This window comes from Mustelus asterias, chromosome 6 (assembly GCF_964213995.1).
Source record: "Mustelus asterias chromosome 6, sMusAst1.hap1.1, whole genome shotgun sequence".
NCBI lineage: Eukaryota > Metazoa > Chordata > Chondrichthyes > Carcharhiniformes > Triakidae > Mustelus > Mustelus asterias.
Window position 1 is genome coordinate 58,380,853 of NC_135806.1, and position 17,186 is coordinate 58,398,038.

The 17,186-nt window shown below is 41.8% G+C and overlaps 1 protein-coding gene across 1 annotated transcript in view; it reads left to right on the top strand.

Moving 5' to 3' along the window:
* The window catches only part of auh (AU RNA binding protein/enoyl-CoA hydratase), a 263,382-nt gene extending 257,268 nt beyond the window's left edge, over positions 1–6,114 (top strand). The window contains exon 10 of the mRNA XM_078214360.1: positions 4,605–6,114. Within this exon, the coding sequence (XP_078070486.1) occupies positions 4,605–4,682 (78 nt within the window). The 3' untranslated portion in view covers positions 4,683–6,114. The remainder of the gene's footprint in view (positions 1–4,604) is intronic.
* The last annotated feature ends 11,072 nt before the right edge of the window (positions 6,115–17,186 follow it).

Below are 17,186 nucleotides of genomic sequence, written 5' to 3' on the forward strand. Positions count from 1 at the left end.
AAGGAAGCCATTTGGCCTATCAAGCCTGCACCGACAACATTCCCCATGCACTTACCTACTAACCTAACCCCGTTCACCATGCATTTACCCTGCTAACCACCACCCCCCCCCGACATTAAGGGGCAATTTAGCATGGCCAATCAACCTAACCTGCGCATATTTAGAGTGTGGGAGGAAACTGGAGTATCCGAGGGAAACCCAAGCAAATGTGGGGAGAACATTCAAACTCTGCACAGATGGTCACCCTGAGGCCGGAATTGAACTCGGTTCTCTGTCGCTGTGAGGCAGCAGCGCTAGCCACTGTGTCATATTCCTGGTAGAAAAGTTAATTGGCAGCTTGCTGACTTTAAAACAGGCTGCCTGTAGTGATAATACACGAGGATGGCCTCAGCAACCTGAGACTGAGACTTCCACCCCTTGGGCACAGGAAGTCCTTCCCTCAAGAACTTCTGGCCAATCTGGATACCTGGCAGCTAAAGTAAAGTAAGAAAATGCAACAAATAATCATGAAAGACACAATAGTTCTACATATACGTGGGTTTGTACATTTTAAAGATATGGGAGAGTTTTTACAGCCTCCCATCGACATTTTGGAAGTGGTGGGGGTGGTATGTAAAATAAACTGCGCCAGAAGAGATTAGTGGCCACTGCTGGGACTACAAGGAGTCCTGAAAAGAACACGGATGTCAGACTTACAGATACGTCTGGTTTCTTGGTCACAGTGGATCAAGGAATGAGGAGAGGGGTGATGGAATGTTGCGTTCTTGAGGCCAAATGGGGAGGCAGAAAGGGAAGGTATGATCTTGGGGATTGCCCCTGAAAGACACAAGGCACCCCCCTGCCCGCCCTTCCTGCCTTTTTTCTAATCTGTCAAACCTGTCAGGCTAGCTTCCTTTGTTCCACCTTCCCCAGCCACATGTATTATTGCAGCATAGGTGCAGCTGCCCCCCCCCCTCCCCACCGGCCCCTCCCCTCCCCACCGGCCCCTGACCCTCTGGGGGCTTCAACTGCACCCCCCCCCCCCGTCCCCCTTCACTCAAGCAGGGTCGGACCGCTAGCTCAAGTGGGGAGCTATATTAAACCCCGCTGGAGTGAACCACTCCTTGTTGGGGGGGAGAAGCCAGCAGGCCCGCTAATGTGATTTAAGTTGTACTCAAATTACCATTCGCGTAAATTATTCAGCTCTGTGCTGATTTTTGGCGCGGAGCTGATGACGCTGGAAATCCGTCACTCGGGGAATCGTGGAGCCCGCGAACCAGTCTCCACTCGAGTCTCCTGACCCACTGTGCTACAAAAGCAATGCACTGGGATAGGAGAATAGTCCCCTTATTTTTTGCATTTTTCATAGAAATGAAATCATTTTACATTTTTTTCCTCAGTTACTCTTTTGTCATGTCCCATTCCTGGCTAAGAGCACAGTTCATTGACCTACTGTTGGGCTGTTAACATTGCTACTTTGTAACTAGCTGCTTGGAAGTGCCCCTCTTCATCTGGGTATCACCAGGCTTCAGCTCAGCACCTTGTCAGAATAGATATAGTTGAGATTGCTGCTTACCATATGTATGGATATTGTGGGTTTGAGTTGTGTCATCTTTGTGGAAATGCCAGTGTGCTCACCGGGCGTGTAGTTCTGGCAGAGCTATATTTCATTTGATTTGATTTGAATTATTATTGTCACATGTATTAACATGCAGTGAAAAGTATTGTTTCTTGCGTGCTATACAGACAAAACATACCGTTCATAGAGAAGGGAACGAGAGAGTGCAGAATGTAGTGTTACAGTCATAGCTAGGGTGTAGAGAAAGATCAACTTCATGCAAGATAAGTCCATTCAAAAGTCTGTCGCCAGCAGGGAAGAAGCTGTTCTTGAGTCGGTTGGTACGTGACCTCAGACTTTTGTATCTTTTTCCTGAAGGAAGAAGATGGAAGAGAGAATGTCCGGGGTGTGTGGGGTCCTTAATTATGCTGGCTGCTTTTCTGAGGCAGCGGGAAGTGTAGACAGAGTCAATGGATGAGAGGCTGGTTTGCGTGATGGATTGGGCTACATTCACGACCTTTTGTAGTGCCTTGCGGTTTTGGGCAGAGCAGGAGCCATACCAAGCTGTGATACAACCAGAATGAATGCTTTTTATGGTGCATCTGTAAAAGTTGATGAGTAGTAGCTGACATGCCAAATTTCCTTAGTCTTCTGAGAAAGTAGAGGCGTTGGTGGGCTTTCTTAAATATAGTGTCGGCATGGGGGGACCACAAGGGATTTGCATCCCTTTGTGACCTGAGCTTTTAGCTTATAGTGTTTGTTGAAAGTACTTTATAACAGGGTTCCCAAACTTGCCAGCTGCGGAGCCCCTTGTGACCTTCCAAGAGTATCGAGGAATGTCAAACATTCTTATCATGTCGAAGACACATTTTGTGAAATAGGTGGAATAGGGAAAACAAATGTATACCCGTCTTTTCTGTTTTTGTGTATACATATATTACCAATGAAACATTTTATTCAGCAAAATACTGAAGTCTGACGACCTTCTTGTCATTTTTAATGGGAGGGGTGATGCCACCTTCTTTGATGCCAGAGGTGATGTTGGAGAACTGGATTCTCAAATCAGGTGTGGAATTCAGCCTGCTCCTGTTTCTTGCTTTAGTCACAGAATATTAGGAAAAAAAACACTAACACAAATATGTTGAGGCAAAAGGAAGGAACTTGTAAACTGCTCTCTTTGCCACGCTACAATACTCAGCAATAAGCTTCAAACATTAATCAATGGAAGTTCACTAAAGTGTTGCTTTAGCATGGAGTCAGAAGTCATGTCAATCAGGCTCTTGTAAGCATGCATTGATAAGTCACCTGGTCTGACTGTTAGTGCAAATAGGTTATGCACCCACATATTGTACGTATCTGATGGAGGAAAGTGTTCCAAGAAAAAGAGTGCAAACCACATAAGTGCTGTATAATGTCGCTGAAAATATTTTTCTCGGGGATAGAATTAACTTTATGACCCTCCCCCATGTTGGTTGGCGATCTCACCTTTGCTCTGCTCTGCACTGCGCTTCACCACACTATCCACTCCACCACCCACTCCTCTGCTGGCTCTCTGCCCGCTTCTCCTCTCAATCCGCCATCTGTTCCCCCTCCTATCCGCTGCCTGCTCCCTCATTGCACCAACTGCTCCTCCTCTTGTTGCACTGACCGCTCCTCCTGTCAATCTGCCGCCCACTCTTCCATTCAATCTGCCGCCCGCTCTTCCACTTGATCCACCATCTGCTCCTTTGGTCGCTCAGCTGCTTGATCTACTTTCCTGGAGCTTCTCTGGCACATTCAGGCATGCTGGTCCCTGCCATCCACGTTTACAAACCGTCTTGTCACTCTTTCTGGCCCATTCAATCAAAGGTTGTCTCATGGTGCACTGGCCTGTGCATGTTGAATCCCTGTTCTGATTGGACAATTTTCTTTTTGATTTCTGACCGTTGCTCCCCACTCTTTCTTTAACGATCTTTGCAACATTGCTTTGGTGTGCTTTTTACTTCAGTTACTGACCTTTGCTCTCTCAGACATGCATATTTTGGGGCTTTTAAAACTTTGCTTTCACATCCTCAATATTTGACACGTTGCTCCTCAAACCTCCGCGGAACCCTTGGAGGCCTCCTGCGGAACCTAGTTTGGAAAACCCTACTTTTGTAGGATTTCTAAATAGAGATATACACAATGCATGATCAGGGAGGCAAAAACCTATTATTGCTGTCTACCTTTTTCTTGAAAGTTGGTTTTGAACTGTTGTGTACTGACTACTGCAGTGTACACATACTCAACAAGTTAATGTAATGAAAGTTGTCCACAATTTTGAAACAGATGATTCTTGGTTTTCCCCACAATCGATCTTGTCTGAAAATTGCCCTGTATGATTATAAAGACCTTGAACCAATTTTAAAAATGCAATACTTACCCCTTCTTTCAGAATTTTAGCAAGACAATTATCCAATGTTGAATAGATATCTGTTGATGTCGTCCCTTCAGTTTGTTTTGTTATTGCTATCCTTCTACGCCAACATGGAGTTGACAGAGGCATTAAGTATGAGCAGCAGCATATATTCAGATCAATATTTTGGGGTTCAGCATATTCACGTTGCTTTTGAAGCGAGCAGATTCTGTTCAGTAGCTCTATGGTGTTTGTGACACATTCTTTCCTGGAAAGTCACCTACAGCAGGAAATTGCATCAGGAGTGATCACATCATAATGGAATTGTTCTTGGCCATTATTTAGTGGAAAGTACCAAGAGGTGTTTAGCAAGCCAAACATTGACTCAGGACTCTAGATGAAAATGCAGGAAAAAGGGTGAAACACAATTTCCAACAGTTGTATATAGAAATGAATTTAAGCTTTTTCACAAGATAATTATTGCACACATTATACTTGACATTAATGTTATGTGGGCTATAAGCAAAAACATCCTTTGCAATTGTGTTTGTAAATCATAAAATAAACTGTGCAAAGGTCAGGGCTGATTGTGGTATTTCAATTCTCCAGAGTCTGCCTTAGCATGCCATTTTACCTTGTCCAGCAATTCAGTGAGCCTGAATTTAGAATCATGTTTTTTCCCTTAAATTGCAGGTGATTCCAACAAAAGACAGAATTGAAGGACTTAATGCTTTTAAAGAAAAACGACTGCCCCGATACACAGGGGAATGAATGATAATATGACAGAGAAAATTCTGTGTTCAGAAGTGACTTCAAGGAATACTAACTGAGAGCCATAATGTGTATGATTTTGAGTATTGAAAAATGTGAAGCATTGCTATGTTTTACTGCACAGTGAACATTTATTACCAGATAATTCTTTTGCATTCATATTTTTATTTTTAAAAGCATACCAGTGAATGAGTAAGGTGAATCTTGCAACCTTCATCTGTTTCTCTTGAAGTACATATTCTCCACAATTATTCAAGAAACAGCATTCATTATTTTCACAAGGGTGCATTTTTTTGTATTAATCCCTTCTTTCTTGGCACAGAATAAATTTGAAACAAGTTTATGCTAAAATGACCGTATGAATTCATTATGAATGGTGACACATAAATGATTAATTTCAGAAACTTGCAGCTTACCTCATCATCACACTGTGATTTATTGTAGCTTTGTAAAAATGTTAATCATGTTAAATTAAGTAACCTTTGACACAATGGATTTAAGCATTTGGGCCTCTATTTTTTAAGTGGAATGAACGTGAATATTGTGCATAAACTTAAAATTCTTAATGTGTAACACAGTTATTTTTAAATTCAAAAAACATGGAGGGCAGAACTTTATCACCTGCCAACGCTGCCTTGAAAGAACACACTAATATGATTATGTGAAGCATTGTATGACACTGGTAACTCATTTGATAATGTATTATCATTTGAAATTAATCTGTGTTTCTGTGTTGCTGACAGCACTAAAGGGTCAGTATGGAGGTCAGATGCTACAGAATGTTTATAGGAACATCTAAAACCGGGCTTTATTTGGAGGTCTGCTACCAAAGTTACCTTAATAATTCATAAACTTATGCTGTTCTGAAATGTGAACTAAATGCTGTTTTTATACTTGATGAATTAAGTTTTTCTCACCCTCCATGTCTCATGCTCTTTAGAAATGGTTGAATGTAAAAATTGAAAGAAACAATATTTATTTTTTTAGTGGTAAGAAACTAATATGCACACATTACCTATCTAATTCTGTTCAACGACCTATTCAAATTAAAATTCTGCCCAGACATTGTACTATTGTCTTGGAAACTGGCGTAAATGGGGAGCTGGTGATTTGTTAATGAAATTCGACCATGGTAGTTTTCAAAATAGTAAAGCATTGGACAATCTTAGTTGCCAGATATTAACTGCAGAGTACCTGATGGGGAAATTGTTGAAAACCATTTCATAACCTGTATAATACTTTTGCAATTGTAATATGAGCAGTTGTGACTGAGCAATTTATCTAACAAAGTTCAAATCTGTTGTTTCATGCAATTGTTGACAACTTATCTTCTGCAGCCTGCTTCTCGAGCAGTTGTCTGAGTAATGATTTTTTTATTGGCTCATGATTGTAGAATTGAATAATTTTCATTAAAGCCAGAAATTTATGTCAACATCTTTATAATTTGAAGCCTATCAATGTCTCAGTGACTCCGTGCCGTTGGGAATCCATAGCATTTTGTGTCTATATCTAGATTTGAACAGATACGTATAACTGGTGCTGAATATGGAAGGCAGCTTATACAAATAGCAAGTCCTAAGTGTAATTAAAATTGAAATATTGGTGCATTTGGAAAGTGACCAATACTGAGGTTATTTTGTTTCATTAACAAACAAACGCATATTACTAAAGAGCATTGCTAATTCCAACAACATATTAGGGGGTAACTTTTTTTGCCAAAGGGTGAAAATGGTGCTAAATGGATATGCAATGTTAACAAGACTAGTCAGTTTGAAAGCTTTATTTAGCACATCATTTTGGTCCCAATTGCAACATTTGAACTTGCTTAGCATTGCTAACCCGGAAACCTACAGATTTAGCATTCAACTCCTGCTTTGGTGCAAGTTTTTGTGGAGTAGTGCATGTGGATTTTTCACAACCTGAAGGTGTGGAGTGCTCTGGCTGATACACTAGACACATTGCAGCATGACTCAGTGATCGAGGGAGAGGACACATAGATTTTGAAATGTGACATTGGAGGTCTGGTGAAGTAGGTGGATTGTCCTGTACCTGTAGGATAAATACCTGTCAACTCACCTTCCTTCTACTCCAGTCCCTTACACATGCAGCAGCTGGAGCTGCTCTGCCTAGTCTCATCCTTCCTCCATTCTTCAGCCAGACCAAGGGAAGAATTAGCTGGATGCCATGTCCAAGCACTCCCTTTCTCCTGTTGACTCCTTTTAAGAGTGCAAAAAGGAGGATTAGCACAATGTTTTTTTTAAAGTCCTCAGAGGTTGTCCGGAATAAATGTTGCTTGAGTGTTGGTGCAGTCTTGGCAAAGTGTCCCTAACGTGTTCCAGAGGTCCTCTTCAGAGCTCCAGTAACAAAAACTTGAAATGGTATCCCTTTAAGTAGTGCTTGACATTGACATCAAAGCCTTGTTTACTCTGAACCAGCAGGGAGGAGAGGGCATATAGAATAAATGCTAGCCACCAAAATGCCATGAAGCCTCTTTAATAAGTGACATTTTTAGTGGTAATCCGCGTGGCTGTTCCTGGTGCTGTATTTAATACAAGATGGTTTCTTGTATTAAATATGGGTTAAACCAGCTTTGCAGACCTCATCTTGGCTACCTGAGAGGCTTTTAGGCACCTAGAGAGTTTTGCAAAAATTGCCCTAAAAAATCTGTTGAGGCAGTATCAGTAGTAATCTATAGATGGTAGAGTTTGTATGAAAAGCTGTTAGTTTAGATATGTTGGGCAAAATCTTTCCAAAGAATGGCAGAGTGTTAGTTCCAGCGTGAAAAACAGTGTGTTACAGAGTGTCAAAGGTACCGAGGTGTTTTTGGTCCGAATCTTACAGCTCATTAGTATTAATTTTTATTCCCACAAATTTTGCGCCACTCTAGCGCCACGACCCCTCTGAATCATTTGCTGCGTAACGACTTAACTACTGCAAGCACTGTGGAGCTCCATATAAATGGCTCCCCAGCACTTGTTCCACAGCGACTGCAGTGCATAGCAGCCACGAAACCAGCACCATGCTTCACAGAGGGTGCTGTCACCAGACTGCTCAATGGAGTGGTGCAGAGTCGAGAAATTCTATATCCACACTCCTGGAAACAGCCATCCATCTGGGTGACCACCCCAGCCTGAGATGCAGTGGCAGCCCTGATGGCACTACAGGAGAGGATGGGGCAGCAATGTCGGAAGAAGATTAACGGATCCTCTTCACTCAACCGGAGTAAATGAACCACCCCCAGTCTCCCACTAGACTCCCTCACATCCTCAGCCCCTTCTCGTACTCAGCCATCTTGGCCTCTGCCAACACCAGGCAACAGGTCTCCCCTCCCGCCCACAGTCACCATGTTGCCCCAGTAGCTGCTATGCTCTGCAGACTCCCACCCAAACCCCACGACTGCCACACCTCATCACCATCTTAAATGTCCACACTCCAACCTACATGCTCCCTATCTGTGTCATTGCAGGACAAACTAGAGCACAGCAGGCACAGCCAGCTGGAGTTATGCCTGAGCTGCAAACCCTCATACACTTCGAGGAGCAAGCCTTCGACCTGGCTGAGGAAGAGGAAGAACATACTTACACTATGAGTGAAGTAGGGGCAACAAAGAAACATGAGAATCATCACAAATTCTGTCATTCCTCAAGCCTCAAGTGAGTAAATATTGTTCCCTACATGTCCCATGAAATACATTGTACCTTCGCTTGCAAGCCGATCACCAGAATAGGCCAGACCATTCTCATGACCCCTGGAACTACTAGACTCCAGAAGTCAGAGGAGGACTGCCTTGACTCCATGATGGAAGATGCGTCACAGCTGTTACCCACACCCGGCCCCAAGATGAACCTATCTGTGTCCCCCAAGTCCTCTTCTGTGTCCCATGAGCAGTGCACACCACGGAGGGTGCTAGTTGCCTTGGTGCGTCTGTAAATCTGTTGTAAGTGGCGCCGGCCATTACCCTTACAACAATTTATTTCTCACATGAAAAGTTCTAACTGTATGATTGCCTTCTGATCTTCACAGACAAATTTCCACACTGAATCAGAAATCTGTAATTCCCCTTAACTGGATGCATATTTATTATTGCATTTATGACTGACAAATGAATTCAGAATCATTTTGCACTGTGAATTTGTATATAAAGACAAGGATTCTACTGCAAACAAATGCAGGTTAAAAATCAGAGCATAATGACCTGAAGATTAGCCAGTGGAAAGTAAATTTCCCTTGGTCTTTTTATAGTACAGAATGTCTAAAGGGTTAGAGTTAATTTCATCAAATGGGAAACTGCCTTCACGGCAGTTGCCTTCTAAAATGTATAAATTTAATAAAATGTTGAAGGCGGATGCTCATGCCAACAGACTGTTTCATCAGTTTATTGAAATATATTTGATGTTGGTCAAGCATACAGGTACCATGTGGGTGTTTTCTTTAATTCATTTATGGGATGTGGGGGTCACAGGCTATGCCAGCATTTATTGCCCATCCTTGGTTGCCTTTGAGAAGGTGGTGGTGAGCTGCCTTATTGAACCGTTGCAGCTGCTGAGGTGTAGGTACACCCAAAGTGCTGTTAGAGAGGGAATTCAAGGAATTTGACCCAGCAACAATGAAGCAACGGCGATACATTTCCAGGTCAGGATGGTGAGTGACTTAGAACAAAGAACAGTACAGCACAGGAACAGGCCCTTCGGCCCTCAAAGCCTGCGCCGATCATGTTTACCTATCTAACCAACCACTTATATCCCTCAATTCCCCATTTGTTCATATGCCTATCAAGATCAGTCTTAAATGTGGCTAACGTAACTGCCTCAACCTCACTTGGCAGTGCATTCCAGGCCCTTGCCACCCCCCCCGCCCCCTTATCTTGAACTTGTGCCCCTTATAATTGTCATTTCTGCCCTGGGAAAAAGCTTCCAACTATTCACCCTTTCTATATCTCTCATAATTTTATAAACTTCTATCAGATCGCCCCTCAGCCTCTGTCTTTCCAGCGTGAACCAAAATCCCAGTTTATTCAATCTCTCCTCATAGCCAATACCCTCCATCCCAGGCAACATCCTAGTAAACTTCATCTGCACTTTATCCAAAGCTTCCACATCCTTCTGATAGTGTGGTGACCAGAATTGGACACCGTATTCCAAATGTGGCCTAACCAACGTTTCATACAACTTTTTGCCAACTTTTATGCTCAATGCCCTGTCTGATGAAGGCAAGCGTGCCATCTGCTTTCTTCACCACCTTTTCCACCTGTGCTGCCACTTTTAAGGATCTGTGGACCTATACTCCCAGATCTCTCGGTGTGTCAATGCCCCTGATTGTTCTGTCATTTATTTTATAGTTCCCACCTGAATTGGATCTACCAAAATGCATCACCTAGCATTTATCTGGATTAAATTCCATCTGCCATTTCTTTGCCCTATTTTCCAGTCTATCCATATCCTGCTGTATTCTCTGACAATCTTCATCATTACCTGCAACTCCGCCAATCTTAGTATCATCCGCAAACTTGCTAATCAGACAAGCTACGTTTTCTTCCAAGTCATTTTTTTATATTACAAACAGCAGAGGGGACTTGGAGGGGAACCTCCAGCTGGTGGTGTTCCCAGGTCTCTGCTGCTCTTATCCTTCTAGCTGATTAATTCTGTGTGATTTGTTCAGTCTTGCATTCATTCTAAGAAAACCTCTATAACTTACTCTTCAAGGTGCTTGTCCTGCTGTTTCCAAAACTGTTATCAACATTTTCTTGTACTACACAGATATTGACAGCGAACTTAAAACCTGGAATAAGGCCTACAGTAGCATATGAATTCTGGCCCTTTATGAGCATGGAGTAGATTCACACCTAATACTCACATCAGGCAAGTAAACTAACCCAAAAATGTAGTCAGATTCAGAAGAAGTTATGTATTTGTATACCAGATGCTGCCTAACTAACGTAAGGCCACTGCATAGATATCAGAAATAAACTTCTTACACAGAACTGAAAGGTTTGGCATTCAGCCTCTTTACTGCAGCACCTTCCATCTTAATGGAAACAAATCCAGGTGAAGGAAGGAAAAGTGTTTCCTATTCACTCTTAACTTGGTTCTCAATGTCTTTTTTCCCAATACAGTGTTTGGAGTCACAAATTCTAGCACCATTCGTCACATTTCTATGAACTCTTTGATAGTCATGCGAACTTTAACTACATGCTTTAATTGAGCAACAGTAAGTGGTAACATATCTTCCAATTAGATAAAATTTGAAAAATCTTCAAAATTAGGGAGTAAATAATGAATCAATATCTAGAAGGCAGTAATATAAATAAGGAATTTAAATCACAAATCAAGAATAAAGTTAAAATGATTGCTATCTGTTATCAAACTCCTGAAATTAGATTACATTTTGAAGGCTACGGTAATTTGTGTTTGTATGTAACTCTGCCTCGACCCCATTCCTGCAATCAAATTTTGTTATTCTTGCATGGTTCTGTGGTAAACCACTGTTAAGCTTATTGCCTGTGTGTGTGTGTGTGTGACATGCCTGGGCATGCCCCTGCCGGCCCTGCCTGAGACTCCTCCCCCCCTGGTCCAGGTATAAAGGTGACTGCTCCCCACCCCCCTGCCTCAGTCTCTGGACCAGTTCACCAGCATGGGTGTGCTCCAAGTATTTTGTGAATAAAAGCCTATTTGTTCTTGCATACAAACTAGTCTTTGCTTGATTGATAGTGCATCAGGTTCAAAACATCTTGACATGAATGGCTTTCTCTGGGTCGATGTGTGCGATCCGCATCGATTTGGGCTGTGGATTTGTGGGAAAAAGTGGAACTTATTGTAGGGAGGAAAGGCTGTAATCTATATTAGCCTGTCAATGAGTATTCTGAGTTAACCTCAGGACAGACATGTTTTTTGTCAAAACTGCTCGCCATGAAGAGGTCAGTGACAATTAAACATGGTAGAAGGTACTGGATATGAAAACCCTAACCATCCAGATGGCTGCAGATTTCAAATCTTTTGTAGGTACTTTCACTATAATGAAGCCACATGTTTATCACTGAGGAAACAGGAGGCCAGATATGCATACTTCAACAATTCAGTGTCTATGATTACTGGAAGAAATGAGGTAAGAAATGCCTTTGAAGCTTCACATCTTCAAAATATGTAACACTGACTCTAGTGTGAATTTCTCAGGTGACTGCTTACGAGGAGTTTATTGTTCATTCTGCATCAGTAAGTTGTCAAACCAGTGCTTATAAAATAGCCAAAGTGTTACCATTTTTCTGGAAGCCAAGGTGGATCCATCATGAGAGGCCTAGCTATGGAAATTTGGATTGAAGTCAACTAAGACTATCCCGATCCCTAAAATAAACAGCTTAACAAAGCACTGGGCTATTGTTGATGATTGACAGTGTGACTGCCAGTAGAACCTGAAAGTGTGGAGCTGTCAGTTGAGTCTGAGGTTCTTTCTACTTGGACCTAGATAACGCTGCAAATAAAAAGCCTCTGGTTAGAATGGTCCTCATTGGACAAATAGCAGAACATTTACTGGTACTCTGCATTTGAAGACTGCTTGCTTTACACTAGCTAACTTTAGCAGAACGCCTTTTGCACACTTGGCAATCTGTTAACCAGCTTGCTAGCTTTGTGGATATGTATAAGTATTTGTTCCCACTGGGCATTTAGGGTGGGATTTTCCGGCCGCACTCTCCCCGAAACTAGAAAATCCCGCCCGAGGTCAATGGACCTTTCCATGATCCGCCCCGACCACTACGATTTCCGTGGCAGGCAGAATGGGAAAATTCACCCCTAAATGTCTGTACCATATTGGACAAACAGAAACTCAGCCTATGTAGATTTCTTTTTAGCTTGATTTGGAATGTTATAAATATGCTGAGTGGTTTCCATGGCAGAGTTAAAAATTACTAAAACAATCAAGAGGTGTGTGTTCTCAGAACCTTTGAAGGTGAAATCATTGACTCAAGAACTTCCCACTAAATGACATCATATGCTTGTGGTCAGGAACAAAATGTGGGGAAAAGTCCAAGAATAACTTTTCTTAGAACAATGTTACAAACACATCATTTATCTATTAACAAAAAGTATAATAACAATAGGTGCTATTGATATTTGTCAGGCGGATGTGGTACTGCAAGACTTCATCAACCAGATAGTTTTAATTTGGAGAATATTGCCCCCATTAGTAATTTTGGTCTTTGCTTCCAATTGTTTGAAGTGTTCTGGGCACTTTGCCACGGATCAAACCACATCCTCTTAATACTCAGTATACTCATGCTGGTGAACTTTTGCCCCATATTAAAGCAAATTATGAATAGTTAAAAACAAAATATTTTAATTGTAATTTTACTGAGCTAAATTTCCCCCAGTAGCATTTTAAAGCTATTTTTATTCAAATATGAAACTAGTCACACAGGAATCTCATTGAACATGCCTTTGTTGCGCCATCTCCAAGTCACTTGCAACATCAAACAGTTGAGCTTGAATCTCTACCATTTAGACAATTGCATGGAAAAAGACATGTTGTATCTTGTAGCATGAAATGGCCTACTTAGATTATATATACATCAGCCCTGGCTCTTGGTGCGGTTGACCAGAGATTAGCATCTTTTCCAGTCCTGATTGATGATCTTGGTTTTTCAATACAAAAAAATTCCAGCTGGATCTTGAATTTTCGTTTTCCTCAAGGTGACATGATTTTAGCCAAGATACCACCAAGCCCCCAGTATTTTCTACTTGAGCTATGAATTTATACAGTTGGTGTATTAGCTGACTCCCATTCCTTTATTTATATCTTCTAGTAACAGTGTTTTGTTCTTTATTGGGCATTGTTGTGCAGAACAATCATCTATTGAGTTGAGGGGGGGCATTTAATCATCTAAAAATGGGGACTGGAAACCCCACTGCCTTCCTGCCTCCACCCCATTTAAGTCCATGCAGTAAGGCTCATGATGGCCTTCTAACCCTGCTGCCAATTGAGACCCTTATGTGGGCCTCATCCTGCCTCTGCTAGTATTAATTTAATGGCATTGCAAGAAGCTCATCATGCAGGAAGCAGGACAAGCACACCTGTGCAGGGGTTGCTAACAGTCTCTCAGAGGTAGTCCATGGTCAATGACACTCAGTGCCTGATCCAGGGACCATTGGGAATGGGGATTCCTGCTGAGAGCCACCCCCTGCCATTGCTGCTGACCCTCCACACCTTCTCCTGTGACTCCAGTTTCCTTGTGTAGTTGGGATCTTGATAGAATTCTTTGGGGCTTGTCTATTCACCCAAAAGTAATCTGCTCAAAACTATAGTTCCTTAAAACTCTTTATTTTATTTATAGCTTTTGTGCACATATTGGAACCACTGCATGAGGTTGGGACTTCTGCTCACAACCACCAGCAACCCCCCCCCTGTCTTTATTCCTATCATATTTATGTCCTTTTACATTTCCCTCAAAGCCTCAGACTTCACAGAGTTAGTCTCGGAGGTTCCTTAACGAATCTTCCTGATCATGTTCTGATCTCTATCTGAAGTTGAGGATATTCTGTGCTCTCCTGTTGGTGTGATTGTTCTTCTGGGTGGCTCTAAAGCTTTGTCTTTCTTCTTTCTCTTCAGGATCTGAGCCGTAAGCCCAAGTTTTTATTGGCTTTCTTTCCGAGGATGTTAAGGTTTTGCGGTTTCTCCTTATAGTTCTCTGGTCTGTTTCAATATTGTATGACCTTGTTTACGGAGTTTGTTCAGTGATTGTGGTTTCTCTCTGTTGCTAGTGATGATGCTGCATGCTGTGGTTAAAGTTATGAGCCTGTTTGTTTCTCTGTTCTTCCTTATGCTGTTTTACCCTCTTGTGGTTGTCCGTGGCGATATTGGGTTTAGGTTTCTGTGTTAGAGATGGAAGTTGTGTTCTCAATCTCCTTTCCATCAATAATTCAGATGGTTCACACCATTTTGTAGCAGTAAGGTTTGGTAACTCAGAAGAGCTAGGTTGAGGTCTTCATTCTTCTTCAGCAAATCTTTGATGGTTCATGTACCCCTCTCAACTTCTCCATTAGCTTGAGGATGATAAGGTGAAGTGGTTACATGAATGAATCCGTATTCCTTTGCAAAACTTGGAATAATTCAATGCAGCCCATTGTGTGACACAACATATCCGGATTGCCATGTGTTGTATAAACTCTCTTCAATGACTGAATGAGATTGCTTCTGCCATGGTGCTATGCAATCTCTTTACTTCAATCCACCTTGAGTAGTAATCAGTGACAATAAGGAATATTATCCCCTTAAAATCAATTAAGTCCATTCCCAGACGCTTCCATGGCCTTGATGGAAAAGTAGAAGCTGTTGGTGGTTATTTTTGCTCTGACAAGTAGAAATCATTTCTTCTATAGAACCAGTAATTCCTGGCCACAGACAGATTGTTGGGCTCTTGCATGATATTTTGCTATCCCTGAGTGACCTTTGTGAAGTCTTTGAAGAACATCATACTGAAGTGCTCTTGGTATGGCTGTCCCCTCATTGAAGACTAATCTATCATCTATCTACGTGGTAGACCATGCTGAAGAATCTCTGAATGTTGATAATGCTCATGGGATGTACAAATTCTTGGATTATGGTGTTTTCCGTGAATCAACTTTGATTCCAGTGGCTTTTACAATGTGACCTAGAAATTTGATTCTAGGTTTAGCAAGTTTGTGGTTTGCATCCAATGTTAAGCCTGCGTCCTGCAATAGTCTTAAGATTCTGATTCTGGAGGCGTGCTCTTCTATCATAGAGCATGTACATGTCATCCATATAGCATATTACTCCTTCCATGCTTTCTAGACTTGAGACACTGTTTTCTGGAAAATTTCAAGAATAGATGCAATTCCAAGTAGTAATCTGTTAAAATAATAATGACTAAATAGTGTTATAAATGTGGTCAGCAATCTGGATTCTTTGCCCAGAGCCAACTGCCACAATCCGTGGTTTGATTCAAATTTGCTAACTAAAATAGTCTTGGCTAGTTTGACAAAACTCTCATCCACTGAGGCTATCAGGTGGCTATCATTTGCCACAAATTTGTTTAGTTGAGTTAAACCTTCGCAGGTTCTAATTGAGCCGTTTGGCTTTGGGATTTTCACCATTCCTGAAATCTATTTTGTTGGCATGGTAACCGATGAGCCAACCCTTTGCTGCTGCATTTTCTCAATTTCATCCTCAGCTATGTCCATGAGTGGGTGAGGGACTTTCCTTGGTGTAAAGAGGTAAATTTATCATCAGTTCATAGAGTGAAATGGTACTCAGTCTTCAGTTTCCCTTGGCCTGTAAAAAACTTTGTAAATCCATTCCTGAGTTTACTGCTGCAATGCTCATCAGCAACTTCAACCATTTCATAGATTAGCTTCAATTTTAAGCATACTTTTCTGCTTAAAGAATCATAGAATAGAATCCCTACAGTGCAGAAGGAAGCCATTCAGCCCATCAAGTCTACACCAACTCTTACCCAGGCCCTATCCTCATAACCCCACCTATTTACCCTGCTAATCTACCTAACCTATATATATTTGGACACCAAGGGGCAATTTAGCGTGGCCAATCCACCTAACCTGCACATCTTTGGACTGTGGGAGGAAACCGGAGCACCCGGAGGAAACCCATACAGACACAAGGAGAATGTGCAAACTCCACGCAGACAGTCGCCCCAAGCCAGAATTGAACTCAGGTCCCTGGTGCTGTGAGACAGCAGTGCTAACCACTGTGCCACCATGCTGCTGAAGTAGAGAGCATTCTTGATTTTGAATGACAGAGAGCTTTAAGGATTTCTCTATATTTATACTTCAACTTCATTGTATGTTGCTTTTGATTTTCAGTGTAGTCCCATAATACCATATAATTTGATAGATGAGAGTTGCAATGTAATCTGCTTGAGACATTTGACTTCATCTGATAGAAACCCCTACTCCTGTGTCTAATTTAAACTCTGTGTGGTGAATATCCATTTTGAGTTTAACACTCCACTATTATAACAATTACCTCTCCTAGCGAGGTTACATCCTTTGTTTGTGGTTCCTCAACTTCTCGTATGTGACTTTGGTTTAAATTCTCTTCCTCTTCTTACAGGTTGTCAGCATTTTTGAATTGGCCTATTTTTCCACAGTTCTGGCACTTTACCCTCCCTGCTCGACACTCTTGCTTGTGTAACATGTTACTGCCACGCTGATGATGTTTCAAGATGACAGTTGGCACATTTTTCTCTGTTTTGGTGGGCTTATGTTCTGGCGCACTCCCTTTCTTATGCCCTATCTACTGTATGGTCTCACTCAACTTCTCCACCAATAAAAGCCCTATTCTGTTTGCCTTGCGATTTGTACTGCTTTTGTTAATGTTAAATCTTCACTTTGTCTGCAAAAGATCTGATAATGCCTCATCTAGGACCCCTTCAGCAATCCTAGCACAAATCAATTTGTCCCTTAAGATTCCACAATTGTCCTTCCCTGCCAGCCTATATAGATCATTGATGAACAAATCGATGATTTTGCCTGGTCT